Here is a 16,476-nt window from a genome sequence, read left to right on the forward strand (position 1 = left end):
TGCGATGAGGTAAAAATAAATACAAGTTCTATTCCGGAGCCATGTCTGTCAAACCACGCCAGTGGAAGCCTCTCGTGGAGAAGACTCTGTCGACGTTGACTCCGGGCTTTGGTTTTGTTTCGCTGTGAAGTCAGAGTAGTACCGGGGAGAGAGTTCAGCTAGTCAAGAGCTTGTCTTGCAAGTAATAAGGACCTGCATCCCACTGCAAGAGTTCCGTCAAGAGCTGGGCACACTGCTAACGCCATCAGCGGTGACATGGGAGGCAGAGGCAAGTGGGTCGCTGGAAGCTCACTGCTAGTTAACTAGCCTACATGGTGTCCAGACCAACGAGAGACTCTGCCTCAAAAAGCAAAAGGGGCCCGTGGTTGTCCCCTGATACCACATGAACTCGTCGTCCCCCAAAAGCCTGGATGCATGCACACATATATACAAGAGTGGATGTCTCAGTCACTACAACTTGAGTAACTCACATTTTAGAATTCTTCCTGAAAATATTACTGCACAGAGATTGTCACTGGCAATGTCTTTTGTTTATGTTGCTCCATCCTCCATGTAGGCTCCTTGAAGCATTTAGAGCCTGGGAAACTTAATATAAACTTGATGGCCGCATACATACGGCACACATACATATATGTAGGCAAACACTTATCTCCATAAAATAACACCCTCAATAGCTAGTTGAAACACAGCACTGTCTGGTCAGTCATGAAGTATCTTGTCATTAGTGCCGCAACTCTTGGTGTGAACAATCCCAGAATCCTTCTTGTCTGTCTCTATGGCAACCAGTTTTGTGTTCTCCTGTTTGGAGCTTAATACTTCACGGAACAGAAACTTTACCTGTAGAGAATGTAAAATAAAGCCTCTTTCTAAGAATCTTGGGAATACTTAAATTTTTTTTTAAATGAAAAAAAGGTCTATGCTTGCGGGATAGGCATTTAAAGGTAATTTGGGGGACCCCGGAGCCCAGCCAGCAGAAAAGAATCTGGGCTTGAAATCTGGTTTGAAAATACATGTTTTAAAAAATAAGGTGAGATGGAGAAACAGATTGTGGTAGCCAGATTGTTTGTTGTTAGGCCGGGCAGCATAAACGAGGGCTCAGGCAGAACGGTCTCATTGAATTCTCCTCGTCAGTTATGAGAATTAGGCCGGCATATTAAAAACACAATACGTATTTTTTTTTCTTACACTGCGGACTCCCAGCTAGGCTGTCGACCATGGCCCAGAGTCCGCCCTGGTTCCTTTTCACTTTAACGGTCTCCATGTCTCTCTACTCCTTCCACAGGTGGAATATAAAATCCCCACATACAGTTGTGCTTTGGGAAAGCTGAAATAACACATCGAGCAACCGAACAGTAATAAGGGAAAAGCACATCACGAATCAAATTCCATTTCCAGATGTAAAATGTCATAAAGGCCCCCCCCCAACACTCCCCATACTTGGCAGAGTGACGGGAATTTTTGAGACCGTTTTATTTCGCAGCATGTACGCATGTCCCTAGTTATGGGTATCAGAGAGGCCTCGGCAGTGAGCGAGCTATAAATGCCTCCTGTGACTGCATTGCTGAGGCCCCACATTGAGCTGAGAGGTGTGTGACCCTCACAGAAATGGCAGGAGTCCGTGCCTGGCTAATGGTGGAATCTGGTGTGATTTTAGGGGAAGCATTCTAAAGATGGGGGTGGGGGCGCAGGCTTCTAACCAGAGTCATTACTCTCCCCCGGCTACAAACAATGGGATTGTTGTCTGTTTCAGAGAGCAAATCACTTAGTCTTCCCACCCATTTTTCTTCCTGACTTCTCCTTCTTTATTATTCCCGCACACTGGAGGAGCACCTGGGTGCGAGGTGAACAAGGGCGACGGAAAAGGACTAGGCCATCTCTCCAACTTAATGTTAACCAACAAAATCATACATCGGCACTTTGAGAAGGGGAAATAGAGCCAGTGTGGTGTAAGGTGTGAAAATAACCCAAGGGTGGGGAGAGGTCTGTTTAGGTATCTACTTGCTACATGTGTGATTCTGATACTAAGGAAACCACTTCTCTAGTGGAAAATTAACTGTGTAAGCAGATTAACAGGTATGGCCATCTAAGGGTCACTCCCACGGTGGCCTTTTATGAGCTGGAAAGAGCGATTTTCAACTCAGCTTCTGCTTGGTATAAATTACTAGGGTGGGAAACAGGGGGTATCTGAGGGTTATAAAGAGAAAAATAGAATTTGAAAAAGGCAATCAGTTTTTGTGTACTTTGTAAGAAACCATCCCTGTACTTACGGGATCTATTCTTACACTTGTCTTGTACTCTCGAAGGGACCATACCAGTATCTTCCTGGTGTCTCTCTTTCTGTGCTAACACATCGTTAAGTGACTTAAAATCGAGCCACGTGGAGGCAGAAGCAGCAAATAGCTGTTAATTCGTGATCAGTCTGTTCTACATGGTGAGTTCCAAGACGGACAGGGTGACTTAGTGAGACCTTGTCTTAGGAAAAAAAAGTGGGGTGCAGAGACAGCTCAGTAGGTAAGAACACAGGCTGCTTTGCAGAGGACCAGCATTCTGTTCCCAGCACCCACCTGCCAGCTCACAAGCATCTGTCACTCCAGTCTGAAGGGACATGACATCCTCCGTGGGCACCCAGCACACACGTAGTGCATATACATACATGCAGGCTACACACAAACAGAAATAATTTTTTTTTTGTTTAAGTGAGGAAGAATGAGATCCAACAATCACATGTCTGCTAGATCTGTTTCCTGAGCTGGCTCAGCAGTGATTAGAGGTGGCAATCAAAATAAAACAAAGGATACCAGAAGTGTAAGGCCACTTTCTCTTACGTTGTGAGCGATTTCAATTAACCTCACCTTCGCGTTCCTGGAACTTTGGCTCAGGGGTATCTTGAGATGACTAAATTGTATACTGTTGACGTGTTGGATTGATGTGCCTGGGCTGAGGAGGGCCACCATCTACGAGGGCTTGTGCAGATTTGAGAGCTTTGGGCTGAAATACAGACGCATCAACAGAGAGAAATAAATGGAACTTGTCACCAGTATGTGCAGCAAACACCGGGGTCCATCCCTCACAAATTATGGACATCTGTATTCCTAATTGGCGTTCTTTCGGGCTGTGCCAGCTGAACGCCAGTGCCAGGAGAGCAATAGCCTCCGAAAAGATGAGATGTCACGTTTAGGTGACAAGAGACACGGATGAGGTATAGGAACCCTATTGTAAGGAATCTTGGTCCATATGGTTGTTAGATTGCTGGTGACTTCGGGTTTGAGGACCTCCAAATGGCACGCTTTATCCAGACTGAAAGTGCCGTTTTCAACGCAGATGGGTTGATGGTCTCAGAATACCAAGTGGTTTGGTGGTTACACGGCCAGAAGAGTCGGTGGTAGAGACGCATACAAATAGTTAACAAGGTAATGGTAAGAAATGTTGACCTTGATTTGTTTAGCTAAGATGTAAAGATTTTTGAAGGTCAAAGGTGTCCTCGTGTAGTGTTTTGGAGTCTGGCTGCGTCTGACCCTCTAACATTAAGCTGCGGCGGCCGGCAGGTTTGAGGAGTGAAGCAAACCAGGGGGAAAGCGAGGAGGGGGAGGGACAGGAAATGGAGAGAGGTGTTTCAGGAAGTTGTCAGGGCTTGACTGATTGATTCCAGATGGAAAGGGTCAGCCTCCATGACCCAGGAAATACTCACTAGGGGAAAGGAGTTGGCTTGTGGAAGGGGAAGGCCTGGGAGCGAGATGATGTGGGAATACGCACGTTCTACTTCCTTCAAGCCTTGAAACATGTCGAGCTCCATACTCCTTGGACTAGAATAATATCGGCCTTGTCATCATCCATCAGAGAGCAGAGAAGGAAGTTAAACCCGAAGCCTTGACTGAACCAAGTGGATCTTCCTGTCCATTATGTGGTTTATTCTTCTAGAAGTAGGGAGGATGGTGTAAAACCTAGTGTGTAAGCACAGGTCTCCACAGGTAGGAGCAACAACTCACGTCTGATTTCATGTGGTGGAATTTGTGAATCAAACCCACTAATTTTCGCAAATTTAGCTTAATTGGCAAACTTCCCTAGGTACCTCACAGCCTAAGATATTTTAATATAAAAAATAAAACTTGCCACACACACACACACGCGCGCGCACACACACGCACATGCACACATATTTGTGTGTGTGCATGCGTACACACAAGAGGCACATACATTTGGACATAATTTAAAATCTTGTAATAAATTTTGCAGACACTGAAATAATTCAGGTTAATTCCCTTGCTGTCACGAGAGGCCAGCACTAGCCAGCAAAAGATTAAAATTTATTTCCATTGTTAATAGAAAATAATGAAGCGCATGTGAGCCGCCAGGGTGTATCATTTGGGAAATGTTCACTTGGAACTGAGTCCCACTCCACCCAAAAACGACGATGATGAAATCTGCTGGCCAGGGAAAACTGCATTTTGTGGCAGGGATGCTCAAGGAGTGTAGATGGATGGGGCGACAGGCTTGTGGAATGAATCGGGCTCCTCGTGAGTGACCGGTCCTCACAGCGTGTCATCCTTTGGGGGGACTAGGGTTCCCCTTGTTGCTCTTAGGCTAGGTTAGTAAGGAGTAATGCCTGAAGCTCTCTCTTTCATTTTTGTTTCACATTTGAAGACATATTTTGCACACACGGCTGCCTGTTGCCTCTTCCCCCACTTCAACTCTTTTCAGAGCTAGCATGTACGCAGGCAACATTCTTTAGCCCCCACAGTCCTTAACCTATGACAATGAGGTCCGTTTCTTCCTTTGACTGAGGCATGGCCTTGTGCTCACCAAACTCTGAATAGCTCTCAAGCACGGTACACTTGGCCAAGAGTGACAGATGCCTGTTTTGTGGTCGCCACCACTGGATATGAACTCTCGAGAAGGACTCTTCTCAGACGTTCACATGTTAACACAGACACAATTGGAAACAGACCTAAGGCTAGACAGGCTACTTCCCTGAATTGTGAGCAATCATATGGGCGATAATTTTCTGAATGACAACTGAGCTTCCTTTAAGTTTGTTCTCTGAGTCCCCAGGGCCTGTCATGACTCCTGATGTGTAGCTGAAGTTCAGTGATTATCCGTTGAGTTGAATGATTGAAACTCATTGACATCCATGTGATGTGGGATTCTCTTCTGTATACTGTGAATATCATTGGTTAATAAAGGAACTGCTTTGGGCTTATATCAGAGCTATAGAGGAACAGAGCTAGGTGGGGAAAACTAAACAGCATGCTGGGAGAAAGGAGGGGGAGTTAGAGAGAAGCCATGGAGCCCCGCCGGAGACAGATGTTGGAATTTTAGCCAGTAAGCCACAGCCACATGGCGATACTCATATTAATAGAAATGGGTTAAATTAATATGTAAGAGTTATCCAATGAGAAGCTAGAGCCAATGGGCCAAGCAGTGATTTAATTAATACAGTTTCTGTGTTATTATTTTGGTTCTGGGCGGCCAGGACGAACAAGTGGCCCCCTCCTTACAACATCCATGTAAAATTTTCATATAGGCTACATCAAACCCTCAGAGTAAGGTTCCTTGAAGTGATTTGTGGAGACATGGGTCCTGGATTTTTTTTAACCCTATTAAATTATAAGTCTTATAAAATGTTAAAAGATGCCATGCAGTTGCCTGATAGCTCAGCCAGTAAAATGCTTGCCATGTAGGCACAAGGACCTGAGTTTGAAGACCCATTTTAAAGAAGCTACATGGAGTAGCATGTGCTTATAATCCCAGAAGTGAGAAGGTGGTGACAAGGAAGATGCTTAGGGCGGCTGTTGAGCCAGCCTAGTCTAACTGCCGAGTGCCAGACCAGTGAAAGACCAAAGCCAAGGTAGCTATCACTTGAGAAATGCCACCCAAGGTTGACCTCTGGCCGGCATATGCATTCACATACAAAGGAACACACACACACACACACACACACACACACACACACACACACACACGAAATTCTCTGCAGAGCAGAAGAAAACAAAATGAGAGAAGATGATTGCTTGTGATTATACCTGACTGGGAAGCGATATGAATTCATTTTCTGCAGGGATCAAATATTCTACCCATGAGAAGGGAATGGATTATGCAGTGAAGTTTTACCTTGGCACTCTCAAATCCATGGGTGCCATAGTATCTCCTAAAGCAGAATGGGGAGGTGGCCATGGGCTAGATGAGAAGAGCAGCATTTGAACGGGCTTGGAAGTTGGATGATGGACTCTCAAATTTCATTATGCTCTTCTGTTGTTTCATTGGCCTGAAATTCTTCATAATAAAAAGTGTTTTTAAATAACAGTGGATTATTTCATATGAAGATGCAAACAAGGTCAAGTTCTTTCACCCTCCTCTTTGGTTTAATAAGTTAGGAAGGTGTGGCAGAACAATTACAGGTAGGATAGCAAGAGATTGCGTTGGGGCCATAGGCAGAAAGAGTCGTTCTGCAGCGCAGCTCATTAGATTATTCAGCGCCCTTTCTGGAAAGATCTATACATATTCATGAGCATGTATGTAATAAGTGTCTTTCTCCAAAGAGCCGCAGAAAGCCTGCTGTGCATAACTACATGGGTTGAGAAGGAGCATTCCATCTGGGACACTCTTCTTGCTGGGTCAAGTTCAAGGGTGGTAGGTGTGGCCAGGCAAGCCCTTTCCTGCCTCTCTCTGCTCACTTCCGTCTCTGGACCCCGTTCACAATCTGACCAGCAGCATATATAGAATAGCATTCAGTTCCATGGCATTTGTGCCTGGCCTGTCATGTGTGTTAGCTACCATTCTGCAGTCTGCACGTAAGACCTCTGAGAGCGGTTGCTATGGTGATTAGTGCTGATGTCTTCCTTTCTGGAAACTTCTCCAGGGTTTAGACCATGGTAGAACTGCACTGGACAATGTCGTCTCTCTTAGCAACTGGACAGGAGGAGGCAGGAGTGAGGCAAATGGGACACAAATCTCCATCATTTGGCCTGCACCTCATATTGTGCCGAATGCTCTATAGGCACAATCTCATCTTATCTCCCTCAGGCCCGCAAGGCCGATAGCAGTAGTTATGTTTCCTAGATAAGAAAAACTGAGATTTCCCTGAAGGTCCAGTGATTTGTCCACAGGGTTACACTAGGAGAAGTGGCGTGGGATTTCGATTCAGTTTCCACTCTATGTTCTTGCTCTTCCTCGCTGGGCACCCACCCCTCCCCTTCCCTCCAGTGAGACACGAAATCTCCTATAGCTCCCATCCTGCGTCTGGGGAACCCCATCTTCCCGCAGGATCTTTATCACAGTTTGCTCACACACAGGGGCAGACAACTGATCAGCCAGTGGTCCAGAGACTGTATCTGAGGTACAGGATCCCCGTTTCCAAGCTTGGAGACATGAGCTTCCTGATGGAGGTGCTGTCTTAGTTCTTGCATTGCCCTGTCTGTGCCTGTGACTGCGGCTGCAGGACAGGCCTGCTGGTGGTGAGGTTTCTGGGACCAGCAGACATGTCCCTTGTCATGACGTGGACAGAGTTTGTACTAAAAGACACAAAAAGGGAAACCTATGGGCCAGGGGCTGCCTCTGGTTGTACTCCCAAATGCTGTCCTGTCTCCCCCTTGCCTTGCAGAAGAAGCCTTCCATAAGGGTTCCGGGTACCTTGACAGCCGGAGTAAACCTGACCAAGCTCTCCCCTTGTTGCTCTAAATGCAGGTCGTGTTGTCAACAACAGTGAATGTGGACGGGCATGTGCTGGCTGTGTCCGACAACATGTTTGTACATAACAACTCTAAGCACGGAAGGAGAGCAAGAAGGCTTGACCCGTCAGAAGGTAGGACTGGGAGCCAAGGCAGATAAAGTGTCCGGTACTTGTTCCTGTTGTTTGTTGGTTTATAGACAAAGCTTCTAGCCCAGGCTCGTCTCGAACTCACAATCTAGCTAAGAAATGGCCTTGAACTCCTGTTCTTCCTACCTCCGTTTCCCTGGTGCTGGGATTGCAGGTGTCCACCACCACACTCAGTATATGCAGTCCTGGGGATCGAACACGGGGCCTCTTGCGTGCTAAACAAGCCCTCTACCATGTGAGCCACATCGCCTCCAGTGCTGCCATAAATACTGGCAGTCGGCTCCCCTCGACTCTCAGCCAGGACTCAGGTTCCTGCGCCTCTCTGCCTCTTCTCCTCCGACCTGTGTTTTTCTTTCAGCGAGGCTGGTATTTCAGGCGATCGCGGGCCTATGACATCTTAGTTAAACAGGAACAGCCCCGTGCCAGACGCGTATGAATAAGTGTCAGATGTGCCCTTAAACAGATTGTGGGCAAAACAAAACAGTGTGCAGAGTGAAACTGACACTAATTGATTTTTGTTTGCTTGGACAAGAAGAAATCATGGGCGGCTCTGGGTAGTTTTCCAAGTGCATTAAACTAATTAGAAATACTGGTAACTGTTAAATTTCAAGTTGTCCAAAAAATTAAAGTCTATCCATGAACACACCGACAAGCCTGAGTGAGTTTCCATCTCACTTGCTCCCCTCCTTTTCTGCCTCTCCACAAACTTACGGGTGTTAGAAGACCTCACGATGTGGGCGAGAGTCAAATCTCGCTATGATTTTAATCTTGATGCTCTCCTATATGTTACCCACCAGCCCTCTTCCCAGCTCAGCCCTTAGAATGTATCTTATATCATTTTAAACAGGAATTAATGAACTGAAAGAAAATGATTGAATCGGTAAAGAATTTGGAGTGGTGTTAATTCTCCCACAGTGGGCACTGAAAGGGAAGAAGAAAATCCTAGAGTTCAGAGCTCTGAGCCCCTCGAGTTGCTTTTGACTGATTGGATGTGATTGACTGGCCGTTCAAAGGGGGCTCATGTTTTTGGAGCCCTGCCAAAGTTCCCCTCCACCTCTGACCCTGTCATCTTGGGAAATGGAGTGATGGATTGACTTTAGTTATGGCCAGAACACCGTATTGGGTTCCTGTTGGGATGCAAAGTCCAGGGGCCTTGAACATGTGCGGGAAGGGAGGAAAGTCGGTTCCACCAAGTTGGGAAAGTGACTAGAGGTTGTCTCTAGGTGGGGTTGAGCAAACCCTTCAACCTCGATAGATCCTGTTTCCTCCTCCTCTCCCCGGCATGTTAACAAGCCTTGTAAATCTTAACATTGTAGGGTAGACGAGGTGGGGAGAGAAAAGGGATTTACACTTTTCTAGAGTGTTCAGTGTATAAAAATGTGGGCAAAAACAACAGCGTTTCAAAAACACCCTTTGCACAATTAGCTAAGTGTTTCGGTCTTTCATACATAATGGCTAACTCATTAAGCTTTAATGGCCTGGTTAAAACCAACATCCAATTAGGGGAGGACGGCAAAGCAACACAGCTCAACTTGAACTTCTCGGAATGACCACCAGTTTTCCAGGACAGCACCTTTCCCAAACTCCAGACATCACCAGCAGAGGACACAGAACTGATTCTGTTCCTTCTCGTCTTTCTAGCTACACCCTGCATCAAAGCCATCAGCCCAAGTGAAGGCTGGACCACAGGAGGAGCCATGGTCATCATCATTGGTGACAACTTCTTTGATGGTCTCCAAGTTGTGTTTGGTACCATGCTTGTATGGAGTGAGGTAGGTCAAAGCCATTTGCTTGCATGATCTCCTTTGGCTCCCTGGTTCTTTGGGGCTGGAGGAACTAGAAATTCCCAGAGCAGCAGCCCCATGAAGACTCAGACCTCTGTACCTACTATGAGAAGACACCCAGGGCATCAAGACATGGAAAGCATAACATTTGGGGAATGAATTCCATTAAGTGATAAATATCCATTGCAGTATTATGTAAGATGGTGAAAAATTAGAGTCTAAATATTGGATCCTAGGAGGGTGATGGAGGAAAAAAAGTGAGGGTATTTTTTTCCACCATTGAAAATTATGTTTTGGAAAATTTCTAATGATACCAGAGACGAGCATGTTTATGCCATGAAGTTGAGTGGTAAGGAGTCAGAGTATCAGTGGATATGTGTAATCTAATGAATTCTGTGACACACAGCCATTGAAATGTCTGGGCAACGCACCAGATCTTAATATTGGTTGTCTCTGCATTATATAATTTTAAATTTCTTTGCACAGTTCTGTAAATTCCCAATGTTCTAAATTGGATATGTTTGACTTACAATTTATAATCAGGGAAATCAACTAAGCGCATTACTGAAAGAGAAGTATGGGTGCTGAGTTGGGCTTGGCGATGGCCGTCAGCAGTGGCCTCTGTGGTGGTTTGTCTCGTGACTGTCTTTCCTCGTCTCTTCACTTCTCAGCTCATAACCCCCCACGCCATCAGGGTGCAGACCCCTCCCCGGCACATCCCCGGAGTTGTGGAGGTGACACTGTCTTACAAATCCAAACAGTTCTGCAAGGGAGCCCCGGGCAGGTTCATTTACACAGGTAAGAGAGAAAATGATTTCTAAGGCAGCTGGTTCCTAGGTCCTCTTTGCTCCAGTTACCAGGATCTCTGTAATCAGCCCAGTTAGTCTAGGTCTTTCTGGGACTGCGGGAAGAATGGACTGAGTGACAGACTTCAAATAGGGACATGCAGCTTCAATTCTGAATTTGAACTTTACCCGCGAAGCTTCTGTATGATCTGCTTGATGGCCATGGCAGCTCATATTGGGAACCCACCCTTAGAAACTGATCTCTTTACAGCCATGATGGGGCAGCCTTTTTAGGAGCAATCACATAAGCATAATCCAAGTTGTTGGCTGTGAGTTCTCTTGACGGTGATTCAAGTGGCCCAGCAGAGTGGTGCAAAGTGTTTCAAAACCCTACAAAAGCAGGATCTACCCATCCATCCAATTTTCACTGAGCATCCCCTTCGGATTGTCGACGCCAAATAAATCAGTTGAATGGCTGCTTTCTCTGGGTTAGGAGTACAGGGGACACACAGGACCCTGGTCCTTCCATGGGGTTTAGGAACTTGTGGAGGAAACGGTTGGTGGACTGTCCAGCACAGGCGGAGACTTTCTAAGTTCAAGATGGAAGACCTGTGAGTTGCGGGAAGAGAGTCCAGTGTGGGCTGGTATCGTGGGATTCAGAACAGCCACCTGGGCTCAGTGTGGCCAGCAAGTAATGGGAAAGAGAAGTTATTGCTATAGCTCCCACTGGGGTACGGGTCACTCATTCGTCCGTGCCTTTTGTGGGATGATGTAACTCTAGCTATGGGATACTGAAGTGAGGGAAGTAAAGAGTCTTTAGTGAAGGGAACTTTCTAGGGCCCAAGGCAGATGGTAAAGGCCATGCATGGTGTGGTTTCAGTCAGGTGTAAATAAGGGCAGGAAAATGGGAGCCTCAGGCAGTTCAGCAGGAGGTGGCTCTGAAGAAGGGACATTGAGCTCAGAATAGTACCACAGGAAGGGACAACCCACAGAAATGCACACCTGCCCTTACCTCTGCCCTCCTCTGTGATAAATTCATATTGCTTTCCCATTACTCCAAAGCCCCCCAGAGCTGGCAGGTCCCTGGTGGTTCCTGGTACTGTCCCTGGAAGTCCATGACTCTGTGGAAGTGATGGCGTGTGCCTGGCAAAAAACACAGCAAGATAATGAGCCAGAAATGAAAAAGAGCCCAGTGCCGCTGAGCAGGAGCAAGAATGCCAGAGACTTAGAATGAAGTCCTTGGGGTGGGGAGCAATGGGGAATGAGGAAGGAAGGCAGGCAGGCAGGATGTGGGGAGTGTGGAAGATGTCAAGCTAAGGGGTATCTAGACAAGAGTAGGCACTGCAGGGATGGGTGTTGCTATGGAGGGGAGGAATCCATTGCTCCACGATGGAAGCAAGCTGGAGAAGGCTCCTTGGATTCCAACAAGGAGATCTGAGAAGAGTGAGGAGGAACTGAGAAGGAGAAACTGGGAGAGGAGAAGCCTGGGAGTATGGATTGTCCCTGAGGTCTAGTGAAGAAGGTTCCAGCTCCAGGACACTTAACTTATACTTGGCATCTCCCGTGTTTTGTCCAAGTTCCCCTGGAGTAGATGAGGATGCAGGTGAATATTCTAACAGGTACTTTGCAGCCAGCCTTCAGATCTCTACTGAAGTTGGGAATGATCTCAGCCCTCATGGGACTGAAGACACTTAGAGCCAGATGGCATGTGTGTGTGTGTGTGTGTGTGTGTGTGTGTGTGTGAGCGCACACGCGCATGCACATGCGCATGTGTGCACACACATTTGCAGACTTCCCCTGAAAGCTGGGGCTTTTGCTCCTACCTGCATTTATAATTGCCAAAACCTACCTTGACAAATGATGCCAAATCTCTCAACCTCTAACTCTGTATAGTCGTTGTGTAAATATATGTTTGAGATTATGTTCAAGATACAAAACCAGTAACAGCAGAATACTTTAGCATCCTATGCCTTCTAGAAGAGAAGATGCATATCCTGGATCCCAATAATTAGCTTAAGCCTCAGCAGATATGTAAAAGCAAAAAGGGGTTGTTGGAATATCTATCAGGGAGGGACTAACGTGGGGAAAATCTAGACCGACTTCCTAGAGGAGGGAAGGATACAGGGACATTTGAATGCAGTAGTTTTTCAACTGAAAATGTATGGTTTCTTGGAAACTATGTATTCCTTCTTGGAAACAAGCATAGCACCTAGCAGAAGAGAACCCCTCGAAGCCATGGCTGCTGTGTGGTATGACTAAGTGTCAGTGTTAGCAAGCTCTCTCTTCCTGCTTTACTAAGATGTGATTGTGCCATGTATTGTTATTGGTTTGCTGATACGTTCCTGACATGGCCATGCTTTTTTGTATGCATTGAGAACGCATAATGCTTAGCTTCCTAGACATTGAGCGTGCACGCTCCAGACCTGCTGGCTCTCACCTTCAAAGACACTAAGGTGTGAAGGTGTCTGTACCTGTTGTAGAGTCAGCATGTTGGGACACATGCCTTGACTTGCTTGCTAAAGACTTTTCTCCATCTCATAAGGTAGGATATGGTCGTCACGGACTGAGGAGAGGACACAGGAACAATGTGCTCAAAGCAGGGGTACCATGGTAAAGGTTGGACAACTGGCTCTCCAAGTGATTCAGAACAGAGGTGGGCTTGCAGTAATTCCCGATTTTCATGGTGCAGACACTCTTACCACCATGATTCCAAGCTACAAAGTAGGTTCCTGGAAATGCAATCACCTGCTCTCGCAATCTGGAAAACCAGGACTTTGTAAATGCTTAGGGTGGAATATGGAGACAGTAAGCAGGATGTTAGAGCCACGCTCAGAATGTGCCACCGATACCGCTTTTGTTCTCACCTTGGTGCCGACGTGGCCTCTGGCTTGAACAAGGAATGACAAGTGTGATAAGCACTAATTCTCATGTGAGACGCTGGGACTAGGTGCTAGAGTCACTGCACTTTGTTTTTGTTGGTTTATTTTTGAAGCAGGGTTTAACTATATAGCCCAAAGTGGCATTGAACTTGAGGTCTTCAGGCCTTAGCCTCCCAAGTGTCGAGATGAATTGACTATTCTCAAACTTAGAATAAGCCAGACAGGGCTTAGGATAGGAAGGGCTCTGGGATGGGAAGGGCAAGTTTGATGTTTGACTCACACCATGAACAAGACAGAAGGCCCGAATGTAGGGAAGTTTGGGGACAAGCTGCAGGGATAGAGGCTAGGTGGCCTAGGAATATTTCTCTCAACTCATCGAAAACTATTGAGAATGCTGTCATGATCAGACAGTACTTTGCCCTGTCAAAAGCAATATTGGGGCTAGGCACTGGCTCAGTTAGCACAGGGCTTGCCATATAAGTATGAGGCCCTGATACTGAAGCATAGCATACATGTTTAAAAGTGTCTAGGCATGGTAGTATGGGAAAACAGAAAAGAGGACAGCTGGGGCTCATTGGCCAGCCGGTCCACTCTAATTGGTAAGATCCATGGTTATCAAGAGATGTAGCCTCAAAAAGGAATCTATTGAAGAAGACACTCAATGTAGACCTCTAGCCTTCACACAGGCATATGAATGAACAGATATGCTCTCATACACGTGAGTACACACACAGCCACACACACACAGAGTTACACAGTCACGTGATCTTTCTGGTTGGGGTGCAGAGAAGGACTTAGAAGGCCGTGTGGGTGCAGAGGGTCAAGTGGAGGCTATTGTGGTGGCCCAAACTGGCAACGACAGCAGTTTGGACTGCAGTGCTGGTGATGGGGACAGGCAGAAGTGAGCGGAATTTAGGAAGCAGCATTGACGGGACTTGATGATTGATTGGATGGGGTGACGGTTGGAGAGGGGAGGGATGGAGACAGTGCTCAGGTTTCAAGTTTGAAAAATTGGGTGGGTAGAGTTAGAAGGTGATGTTTTTTAAGGTATAAAGTGCTGTGGGAGTTCAGAGGGAGGACAAAGCACTTCCAGCTGGCGGGGAGGTGGGAAGATTTAATATTGTAAAGATGTCGATTAATGAATACATTTAGCGCAATGCCAATCAAAATACCAGCAAAATGTTTGGGGGAAACTACACAAAGTTCATCTGGAAAGGTGCTAAACTAGAAACCCCAATTTTGAAAAATGAAGGGGCCTTGCCCCATCCAGACATTAAAACCATGTTCAGCTTTAATAATTAAATATAAGGCTGTGCAGGAGCGCAGAGGAATGTCCAATAGCAGAAGACCAAAACCTAAAAACTAAGTCTTTCTGCTCACATCCAGTGTGTCGATACTTAACTGCCAGCGTGCTGGGGAGCTGTCTCATGTCAGTGTGGAAAAGACAGAGGTTTACACAATGAGATGGGCCAACGAATTCAAAAGAATCAGGAAGAAAGATTCGGGTTTCTAGACGGACCTTGACAACTGGAAATATTTTCAAATTAACTATTGGTCATTAAAATGTAGATATGTCAAAAGATTATACATCTAAAACATAATTGTTATCTTGAAACTTCCTCATCTGTATGCTTAATAAAGGTCATCGAGTCAAAATTAAAAGAAAATGGGACAAGGCATAAAGTAAAATTTGGCCCATCAAAATGTCGAGCATCAAAAATAACACAAGGAGCCTCTTTAGTTCTGAAAAACATGCTATTTTCGGTACAAGAAGATTCATCCATTTGTTGAACAAAAAGTTAATACCTCCTATTGCCAACTGCCCTTTTTATTGCACTGTGGATAAAGATGTGATCATTAGACATCCTACGTATTAAGAGATGAAGACAAAGACCAAGGAGGAAGACAGCAAATATGATCTTAATTAATTCATGAATGTGACCAGCATGGTTATGCACACATGTAATCCCAGTTCTTGGAAGAAGGTAGAGGCAGGAGGATTATGAGTTCAAAGTTATCCTTGTCTACATCATGAGTTCAAGGCCAGCCTTAGCGACAGGAAGCTATAGGAAGCTTCATTATCAGGAAGGAAGCAAGCAAGCAAAGGAAAGAAGGGAGGAAACAAGGAATGAATGAATGAATTTATTTAAATCTACTGATAATCATAGAAATGTAAACAGGAACAAGACGAGTGCTATAGATTTTTTCCATATCTTAGCTGGCAAAGATTTATTTTTTTAGCAAATGAAAATATACAGGTTGGGATAACTAGAAGAAGGTGGGGACTTTTCTCATACAGCACAGCAGAAAGATGGATGGTTAGAGAAGCATTCTGTGCTCGTTCTAGCCCCGAAGAACGTGTGTGCCTCTTGATCTAATGGCTCTACGCTCAGCAACGTCTGCATAGAAAACAACTGAATTTGCTCTGGGCTCTTCATTGGAGTTCTATTTATAGTAGTAAAAAAAAAATTAAAAATAGCATTGGTGTCCAGTGGGGGATTCATTAAATCAAAATGGGACATGTTTATATATTTTAAACATCAAAAATAACACTGCTGGTTGAAGCTCATTTACATGAAAGACACACATGATTTAAGTTTTTAAAAATCTCGTGCATAGCCTTCTAGGCATGGTGGAGCATGCCTATAATCCCACCATCAGAAGGTGCAGGCAGGAGGATCAGGAGCTCAAGGGCATCCTCGGGTACAGAGTAAACTTGAGGCTATCGTTGAATACATTAAAAAAAAATCACCCTACCAATGAATAATTTTAAAAGCGTGTACTGAGCACGGCAGCACACACCTTTCATCCCAGCACTTAGGAAGTAGAGGCGGGAGCATCACTAAGTTCTGGGCCAGCCTAAGCAGCGTAGTCTATCTGCTCTGTTTGCACAGCATGGTAAACTTCTGATGAATGTAAGAATAGTTGTGTCAATATGCAAGTGAGCAATCATGGTTTTTAGGTATTGGTATTTTTAATATTTTTCATGTTGGTTAATGTGTCTATTTGTGATTTTGATAAAAAAAATACAAGATAAAGTCCATGTCACATATGTTTAAATATGGAAAGCATAGGCTACTAAACTTGACTCTTCGGGTACAAAGATAGTCTTTGTGGCCAGAGGTCAGGGGCTCTCCGTGCTTTTGAGGGAGCAGCCTCAAGAGGCGGGCAGAATTAGAAGGGCCGGGGCTCCATAGCTGATATTTTTACACGAG

General features: G+C 45.5%; 1 protein-coding gene across 1 annotated transcript in view; it reads left to right on the plus strand.

Moving 5' to 3' along the window:
- Ebf2 (EBF transcription factor 2) overlaps window positions 1–16,476 on the plus strand; it is a 195,006-nt gene that overhangs the window by 146,294 nt on the left and 32,236 nt on the right. Inside the window, exons 8-10 of the mRNA XM_075949675.1 lie at window positions 7,681–7,798; window positions 9,455–9,585; window positions 10,269–10,395. Of these exons, the coding sequence (XP_075805790.1) occupies window positions 7,681–7,798; window positions 9,455–9,585; window positions 10,269–10,395 (376 nt within the window). The remainder of the gene's footprint in view (window positions 1–7,680; window positions 7,799–9,454; window positions 9,586–10,268; window positions 10,396–16,476) is intronic.

Source organism: Microtus pennsylvanicus, chromosome 15 (genome assembly GCF_037038515.1).
Source record: "Microtus pennsylvanicus isolate mMicPen1 chromosome 15, mMicPen1.hap1, whole genome shotgun sequence".
Taxonomy (NCBI): Eukaryota; Metazoa; Chordata; class Mammalia; order Rodentia; family Cricetidae; genus Microtus; species Microtus pennsylvanicus.